Here is a 10,000-nt window from a genome sequence, read left to right as displayed (position 1 = left end):
CGTCACTGGTTAAACTTGAGCGTGGTGGCCAGGTGGCCTAATCATTTTTTTACATTGATCTTTGCAATTAAGTGGTAACACCTGGCAGCTATTTAATAAGGATTACGCATATTTAGTCTACTTACAAAACTCGCAGATGCCTCAGACCAGCAAAGTCCGCCTTTGTGATTTTTGTGAGGTTGTTTGCGTTCAGATCCCTGGAAAGAGACAGAAAAAGGGCACAACAATAATTAGAACAAAGCCTAAACAATAATAGGATAATAGCCAAGAGGGACGATAGCCCAACTGAAGAAACGACAAAAATGGTTACATTTGTAGGCTGAAATGTCATGAATTCGTTTTTTATTTGATATTATTGGCTATTTGAGGGTAAAACACAATCTGTGGCAACTTAATTCCCTTCAACTAGCCTGTTCATTTAGTGCAGCCTGTAGCCCGCTGCCCGTTACAGCCATGTCATTTTAGAATTTGAGGGTCATAGAAATTGAGACCAGCTATGGCTGCTAAAGACAAATTAATTTCGCCAGGGGTCTAGCTAGCCTAATAAAATACGGCCCTTTTAACTTAGAGCCCACTTATCCAAATCCGTTTTTTATTAACTCGCTGGTCGCCAGACAAACCGATGCGGTCGGCTGAGGCTTTCATAATGCAACAGTGCGAGACCACGAACATAATCACGGTCGTGTGATTAGGTTCGCGTCCTGAACTTCACTGGCAAGCAAGTGAGTGTTTCGCGTTAAATACGAGCATAAGCATTCCAAACTTTTTATTAATTTAGGTAATAGCACTAATTAAACTACAATATAAATGCGTTTTCGTCAATTTGCCATTGGGTAAAAATGTGGTCCTAAAGACCAAGTATAGGCTATGCCAAATTTGATCAGCTGCAGTATCATAAAATCAGGGGCGTCATTTTGGGCATCAGGGGATAGCAATTCACCCCTATATGGTTCACATTTAACCTTACATTCAGTTAGTTTAGGCATATTTGCCCCCAACTTGTTTAAGCAGATTAATCTGATTTCTACATGTGACACTTAATTTCGACAAGCCTTTTCTTGTATGCAACCATCAATTTATTATTAAACCACTTTAAACGTGGCACCGCATCCCTATAGTTGATACGACATTACACCTCGGCATAAAACTCATGCTCAAAATGTGACAAATATGCAATATGACCATGCGTTTCGTCACTGTCGGGCAGAAACCTCGTAACTCCAAGTTTCAAGTTTTTATGTTTTTTCACCAAGCAAAGCCCTGCTTCATCATACAAGGCTGTCGCACAAAAGTAGTGAAAACAGATCTACAAGCGCTTGTAGATCTGCTATTTTCACTAGTTTAGTTCATTGATATGATAAATGCAAAACGAACGGTCTTGGACTTACAAGGTTTCCACCAGACAACGACGGTTTGTTTCAGTAAACAGGCTCACTTTGGGGGATTTATTTATGTTAGTGTGTTTTCTGTACTCACAGTCTCTCCGTGTTGCGGGGTATATTCCTGGGCACGCTGCGGAGCCCTTGGCCGTGACAGTCCACGGTGGTGCCGGTGCAGGAGCACTGCGCCGGGCAGGGCTGGCAGTCCACTCCGCTGGAGGAGAGCACCAGGAGGACCGCCACCACCACCAGCCAGTCCAGGGTGGACACCGGCTTCACAGCTCCCACCATAGCTGCGGCAGGCACAACGTAGGCAACTCTGGATGGTTTTAATCCGGGGAAGGGGGGGGGAATTGCCTTTTTTCCAAGGGCGTAAAAATGTAGCCCCAAATCCCAAGAAGTCACCAAACTCTCCTTCACGCAATTGGAACGCTGATGTCCGCCGTTGTTGTCTTGTCGTCCGCCTCTTTTTGTGATATTTGTTTGTAATATATTGTTATCGATCACTACATTTCACCGAGAAATGCTCCTCTTGTCTTGTTGATTGCACTTGGGGGACGTCCGGACGTGGTGTGTCTTGGTTCAAGGCAGTTGAGCCGGGAGTTGTTGGGTCCCCTCGCCGGTGAAAGAGCAGTGCGACAAAGCGCTGTGTCGAGTGGCTCGTTGCGCTAGAGCGTCACAAACTTCCACATGTCCGCGGCGTTCATGCAGTGCCCGAATGAATCCCCCCGTGGGTTATGTTAAACCCGTGAAACACCACAATCCCAACAAACAAAACACTGACACACAGGCGCGCACACAAACACGCTCTTCTCACATGCATACACTCGCACACGCACACACACTCTCTCCAGGTGAGGCAGGCAGCGCAGCAGGCTGTGTGTGAGTTGGTTATGAATTCACAGCACGCGTCTCAGGCGAGGAAGCAGCATTCGGGTTTTTTCTCCCCTTTAAAGCTCACACAGGTCACCGTGGTGGAGATCCAGATATTGATTTCCGTTCAGACATCCGTTACCGACCTGAGAACAAGGATGTGTGTTGTGTGAGAGAGGGAAGAGCCCAGTGAAACCCCCGGCGCGCATAAAATCCAACTCTGCGTTGTGCGTGAAAGCGCTGCTCTCGAGAGTGTGAGAGACGGGAGCGGGCACGTATGTCTCTGCTACTACTGCGTCTATCCAAGCAACTCTCACTCTCTCTCACCAGCCGCCCCCCTCTCTCTCTCCCTCTCTCTCTCTCTCTCTCTCTCTCTCTCTCAGCCTAGCTCTCTCGCCCCCTCAAGCCCCCCTCTCTCTCTTTCTCCACTGCATTTTCCCTGAAGGCAGCAGCAGGTTTCCAACTGGCCAGCTACAGAAGCCACAGTTTGACCTCCAAGAGGAACTTTTCACACTGCAGTGCATTTCTTGATAGGCTACAACAGTATATATAGCCTATATAGGGCTCAGCTTGACCAAATTATCAACATTAACTGGGCAGTCAATTTTCTATTTTTGCCCCATTATAGCTAGGCCCTATTTGCTGAGTTGCAACCCTATAGGAATCTACGGGGGTTTGTCAAAACGTTTTGGTTTACTGTTACTGTTAAGTTAACATTTTCCATATGTAACCAAGCCTAATTATGTTAGATATTTATCACACTCATGAATGTTTTCATTCACAGTTAATGGGAAGTATAACCATGGAGTAATCTGACCTGACCTGGATGTCCCCAAGCCACAACATGAACAGGGAACCTTTCTGCATTGCTTCTTTGGAATTGGTCTTTTTTACAAGGCCAATCAACTCCTCGAAATCCCCCGCCCCGAATCTACCTACTGCCGCTTCACAAGGTATGCCAAGTCCAGACACAGGGCTGAGAGAGAGAGAGTGTGTGTGAGGTTACATGAGCGTCTGAAATCCTAAGACGACATATCTAACGGGGATCAATGACATGATGAATGTAACTGCGGCAAGAGCTGTCTGCTGTCTGCATACCTCTCTCTACCCTCTCTGTATCTCGCTCTTTCTGGCTCTCAGTGCAGAAGACAAACCCCCACACAGCCTGTTCACTTGGCAGGTATACTGTAGCCTATCTATCATCATAGAATGAATCCTAATTTGTGTTGCACTTTAAGGTGTAGGAATAGAGGAGACTGTCATACTATTTTGTTTGATGCCAAAGCAAAGACCCAGCACAACACAGGGCATACTTGATGCAGGTTTGGCTGTGATTGGGCTGAAGGCAAACTGGTATGACAGATTGACCTTTCTCAGATTCCCACGTAAACAACTTTGAAACATAGTTCACTGTTATGACATCAGACTAACAACATAGTCAGCAGTGATGAACATAGAAATAAACTTGCGAACCGGGTCTTATATGAATGTTGATGATCTGGACTTCAGGCACGTGCACACATAGACATCAAAGGGGGCTTGAGCCTTACCCGTCTGTAAAAAGTGCCCTCTCCAGACCATGAATGCAGTTCTCACTATGGTGAAAGAAATGCAAATGCCCTCTTTCCATTCTATACCTGAAGGCAGCATTCAAAAGAATTGCCTTGTCCAAACCCTCCTGAACTTGAATGCAGCATCTTATGTTGAAATAATTGCCCTCTCTTTGTAGAAATCCATGCCATTACGCCACAACTCCAGTATTGACTTATATGCTTAGTTTAGTGTGAAAAAATAGCCGACCTCCAAGCTCACAACGCGTCGCAGCACGATGCGTTGTGAGTTTGGAGGTCTGTTATTTTCAATATTTTCACCAAAAGGCTCTTTTAGTAATTTCAGCCTCTGCCTCTCTAACATTCTCTGCACGTCCCTGCTGGACTTACCTAGGACTGTAGTGTGGTGTAAATGGGTCCCATGTGAGTTCATGGATGTGTTGAATGGGTGCTACACCGGAATGATATACATGCAGTAACATCAACCAGGATGAGCATGTTCATGTTTAGAGTCAGTTAAAAGACAGTAGCCAGCCAGGAGAATGAGGCTATCCAGTCACTGCCATAGACACGAGAAGCTCCCTGGCAACAAACCTGTGCTGTGGGATCCAACACACAGGCATCGATCACGAAGGCATCCCACACCTACCTACGTGGATGTACTAAAGAAAGATGCAGGGGCGGAAAGTACCCAGTGAGCTAGGTACTGTATATACGGAGGATTGAGATGACTGGAGGTGCTGCTGCAGGGCTCCTTTTAGACATAGAGAGACAGAGAGACAACAAGAAAGGCAGGAGAGAGGAGCAATGACACGCAACAAAGGACCTCGGGTCAGATTTGAATGCTTTGAATGTTTTCCATGAAAAAGGGGGAAAAAGTAAAGATAGTAGAAACAAGGAATCAGAGTAGAAGTGATGAGGCAGTGGGGTGGAAGAAAGAGGGTGACCCCTATAGCCTGCCATATACAGAGGCTTCAGGGCAGACAGCCACCCCATCATTTATTCTTTCACCACTTTCAACTTGCCGTTCCTATTTTGGGCTTCCCCCATCAGATTGTGGCATACCCATTGTACCCGTCAGTTTGTCTGTGTCCCTTTTATGCCCATACAGTATATTCCATGTGAGTTCCATGTGAGGCATGCCCAAATATGGAGTCCATGCCAGCTCTATGATGACAAGCGTAGTGTATTTATCTACAGTATAATTTCGGGATCCACTTATCCGTCTGACTTTCCACTAGTATGGTAAACTCTAGTACATTTACTCAAGTACTGTACTTAAGTACAGTTTTGAGGTATTTTTATTTTACTTGAGTATTAGACTTTATTCCATCCATACATCTTCCATCCCCTCCTAGATAAACTTTATTTTGCCACGCTACTCCTCCCACAGTTTCGGTGGCTCGCACTTGGGCCATATGTCAAATCAACAGGCTTCACCGAGAATCGATTCCTTGCATTTTGCAAAGAGATACATTATATAGTTTATCTATCTATAAATGCGACAAATCTCTGTCTGCGTGTCTGCGTGTCTGTGTGTATGTAATCCGCGTATCTCGAAAACAGTTCGTCCCACCGGCTTCAGATTCGGCACGCGCGTTCTCCCGCCGCGGCGCGGAGTGCAGTGCCGGGCCTCGACCTGACCCGACGCGCGGTTTTCCAGAACCGGCGCGAAACGTTCGGAATCTCCTTATGCGGAGCTGATTGTTGACATCAGGCTGTTCCGGAGGAAATCGGCGCAAGCGATGACTCATTGTGACATCACATCATAAAAGGCTCTGAGATCATGTACGCCACATGAGTCAACAAAAAATGCCATGGTTACGTATTGAGTGTCATCAGTATGACATGTTCTGATGTTCATATATGGGCTTAAATGGACACAGGCAAACATATGGCCTGTATATGACAACAGGTATAATGGGGTTTGCATTAAAGGGGGAACCGGCACTGTGTCTGCAACACAGTCGGAGGCACAGACAGAAACAGATTCTCCATAATGGGAATAAAGGGACACAGACAAACAGATACAGAGATCTCCATATATGGGCATAAAATGGATGCAGACAGACAGATACAGATATCTCCATATATGAGCATAAATGGACACAGGCAAACAGATGGTCAATACGGGTCCTACAGAGATCTCCATATATTGGCATAAAATGGACGCTTAGATACAGATAACTCCATATATGGGCATAAATGGACACAGGCAAACAGATGGTCAAAACGGGTCCTACAGAGATCTCCATATATGGGCATAAAATGGACGTAGACAAACAGATATCTCCATATATGGGCATAAATGGACACACGCAACAGGTATAGTGGGGTTTGCATTAAAGGGCGGCGCATTCATTCCCTATTTACATTTTTCCCGAGTTGGACAGGTCGCCGACTAGACACTCTAGTTTATATAATGTTATTTGAATTAATTTTCCCAAATATGGAGATGACTGACATAGATATGTGACGTCATAGACCACATGATACTGACACAGTCAGCATGTCCATATATGGGCATTCCAAGATATGGGTTTAATATTGATCAGGAATCTCCATATATGGGCATAAAAGGGACAAGGACGGAATTAATTTGCACGTGTGACTCGCGTCATGGCAACCACACTTGCAATTTTATCTTTCTAGATACTTTTACTTCTACTCCATTACATCTCAGAGGTAAATATTGTACTTTTACTCTACTACAATTATTTGAAAACTAATTAGTTTGTAGATTTTGATTATTATTACAAAACATACATTAGCCTCTTCAGCCTTACAGCCCTAAACTTTGGCTATTTGAAAATAGCCAATCTACAAGCTCACAATACTTTTGTACTTTTACTCAAGTACATTTTGAACACCAGACTTTTACTTGTAACAGAGTATTTCTACAATGCAGTATTGATACTTTTAAGTGAAACATGCCAGTACTTTGTCCACCACTGCCTCTATGGTAATTAACCTTCATGAGCTGGTGAAACCACAGAGCCATGTCAGAGCGTGACATCATCAGTGACACCAACATGGTTTATATCAGCGGTTCTCAACCTGTGGATCGGGGTCCCCAAATTATTTTGGGCGGTACCCAGATGATCAACATAATGTGCAACATTGTTTTCTCACCCAACAGTAAACAAACCAACATAAAGTTTAGAGTATAGAGGCTTATATGCACATTTCTAAAGTGACAATATAAGGACTATTTAATACCTCTAAAATGACACATTAAAACATTAGAGGTAGAAATTGTGAAAATAGACGATCTACATGCTCATAAAGCCTTGCATTGTGAGGCGTTGTGAGCATGTAGATCTGCTATTTTCACAATAGAACCGTGTTATACAAAATGTAATGCCTAGTTGAGGCATTACATTTTGTATAACACGGTTCTATTGTGAAAATAGCAGATGGGTCAGGGTGGCGGGTCCCCGGTTAGACTATGATTATCTTGGGGGTCGCGGCCTGAAAAGGTTGAGAACTACTGGTTTATATAACTGGTTCTCAAACACTGGGTTGGGGACCCATTTGTGGGTCGGGGACACATTTTTATGGGTCCCTTTATTTTTTGTTTCCTCCATTTTTGTTTTTAATTATTCAAAATTCAAAAAACAAACCCAAAAAAATGTTAATGAATTAAAAACAAATTAAATGATTTTTATTCAATAATTTTATGAAGAAATAAAAGAAAAATTAAAGAAATTCCATAAATTACAAAACAAATCTTTAAGAAGTAGTGAAAATAGCCAATCTGCAAGCTCTCAGAGCTGTGCGAAGCGCGGTGCCAACACGTAGCTTGTAGATCTGCTGTTTTCAGTAGTTTGGGTCAAACGTCTAATTTCTCCTTTGGGTCTTGAGCTAAAAAGTTTGGGAACCACTGGTTTATATAACTGTCCGAATGCCAGAATATATGGTCATGTTATGTCTAAAACCAGTAAGATCAGCTAAATAAATGCTTTTTTATACTGGCTTGTTTGACACTGATCTGCTTTTTGTAATGGGGTTGGGGGGAGTAAAGTTTCAAAGTAGCTAAAATGTCTATCATTGCTTAGTGTCAGATTCTGTGACTTGCTAATGAGAAGTGTGTGGCTGGTGGTAAGACTGGCCCACTCTGTTGTGTTGATTTAGGGGCTATTTGTGTTATCTTTGGTTTACGGCCATGCCGTAAACTCAAGGTGTGTGTGTGTGTGTGTGTGTGTGTGTGTGTGTGTGTGTGTGTGTGCGCGTGCGTGCGTGCGTGCGTGCGTGCGTGCGTGCGTGCGTGTGTGTAGTTTAGTCCAGCCACCTGGGCTCTGGACAGCTGCTACTGGGATGTGTTGCTCTGAGGTCGGCTAGCACCTCCTACCACACACACACACACACACACACACACACACACACACACACACGCACACGCACACGCACACGCACACACACACTTTATATTACAGAGACAACCACAGGTATACAGCAGATAAACAGAGAGAGAGAGAGAGAGAGAGAGAGAGAGAGAGAGAGAGAGAAAGCGTGCACAAGAGAGCACTGTATATTTATTTGTCATATTAAAAGTAATGATCTGTATGTTTTTGATGTAACCACTCTACAATAAAATGTAACCAGAACAGTATACAATTTATACTGTTTTGTAATCATGTCAGAAGAAAAGCCTTTTATGTTTTAGCTGAGTGGTGCTGAGAGAGAGAGAGAGAATTACATTTAATAAATATACTTAATGCAAAACAGAAAGTAAGATCTTGAAGTTGAACAAAGAACATTGTTAAAAACACACACACGCACGCACGCACGCACGCACGCACGCACGCACACATACACACATACACACATACACACTCACAGAAAGAGAGAGAGAGCGCCCACACCCTAGGTGGGGTCGGCGATAGGGCCTTTCTGTGTGGAGTTTGCATGTTCTCCCCATGTCTCCTAGGGTTGATACCATAGAGTTATAATAAGAATAGAGAGGACACAGATATCCCCGCCCGTCCACTTGCATTGAGTTGCTCACCCAGCGCATGAGGCGTTTTCACCCCTCCTTCCGGGGAGTAAAACCGTGACATAGTGGGTCTACTGTGACGCATTTTTCGTCATAATTTGTGTTCATGTACGCGCTTTCATGAACGAGCACTTCCGGTATGAACGCGCGTCAATACAAAGAAGCCTAGACGCGCGTTCATGTGAGTAGACCCAACTGCAGTACCTCAAAACGGCCAACATGTCCTTTTGGTTTCAGGGCGCCCCCAGGGTTCTGGGGGCTTGGTTGATACCCTCACAAAAACATGCAGTAATCCTGGTCTCAATAATGCCTCCCCCTGGCCAGCCGGGGCGCTTGATGGAGGGGAAAGGAACTGGTTGGAATAACGTGTTCCTTCCACACGCTACGTCCATCCCGGGGAAATCCCCCCTGTCAGGTGAAAAGAAACAACTTGGACTACTCATGCATTGAAGGAAGCATGAGGTCAGTCCGTTGTCTCCCGAGGCGCGGCAGAGGGAGAGCAGAGCCCAGGATTACATAGGCAATTGGCACTGGGTGAAAATGGGTTGCAAAATCGTGGGATAAACAATTATAAAAAAGAAAGAGAGAGAGAGAAAAGAGAGGACATTTTACTGTAAAGTGAGAGAGGGAGAGACAGGTAGAAAAGGATACAGAGAGAGTGTACAGTATAATGGAATGGTCTGAGTGATGAGAACAGCAGAGGATGAAGTTGAGACAAAGTTGGCAACACAAAGTGGGGATGAGAGAGAGAGAGAGAGAGAGAGAGAGAGAGAGAGAGAGAGAGAGAGAGAGAGAGAGAGAGAGGGAGAGGAGTGATAGAGTGATGGAGACTGACACCAGAGAAGATGATTTACAGGCAGAGAATTGTAAAGGGAGGATGGGAGGAAGATGGAAGTGTGAAGATTGGAAGAGATGGAAAGTGATAGAATACAGGTGTGTGTGTGTGTGTGTGGGGGGGGGGGGGGGGGCAGAGAGAGAGAGAGAGAGAGAGAGAGAGAGAGAGAGAGAGAGAGAGAGAGAGGGCAACAAGGGAAAACGGCACACAGAGAAGCAGGCAGAATCTCATCTTGTACTCACTGAAGATATATGTAAATCAATATGTAATTACATAGGTATGAAGTCTTCACAAGCAGATCAGAGGTACCTACGGTATATAGACGCAGCAGATGCATCCACACATAAGAGGATTGATTGTCTATCGT

The 10,000-nt window shown here is 44.5% G+C and overlaps 1 protein-coding gene across 1 annotated transcript in view; it reads right to left on the bottom strand.

The window, feature by feature from the left end:
- The window catches only part of slit2 (slit homolog 2), a gene marked incomplete at both ends in the record, with an annotated part of 115,424 nt that extends 113,754 nt beyond the window's left edge, over positions 1–1,670 (bottom strand). The window contains 2 exon segments of the mRNA XM_080722612.1: positions 126–197; positions 1,477–1,670. Of these exon segments, the coding sequence (XP_080578738.1) occupies positions 126–197; positions 1,477–1,670 (266 nt within the window).
- Between the last annotated feature and the right edge of the window lie 8,330 nt (positions 1,671–10,000).

Source organism: Nannobrachium achirus (genome assembly GCF_963921795.1).
Source record: "Nannobrachium achirus genome assembly, chromosome: 3".
NCBI classification, from domain to species: domain Eukaryota; kingdom Metazoa; phylum Chordata; class Actinopteri; order Myctophiformes; family Myctophidae; genus Nannobrachium; species Nannobrachium achirus.
Note: the sequence above shows the minus strand (reverse complement) of the source record. Positions and strands in the feature narration are given on the sequence as shown.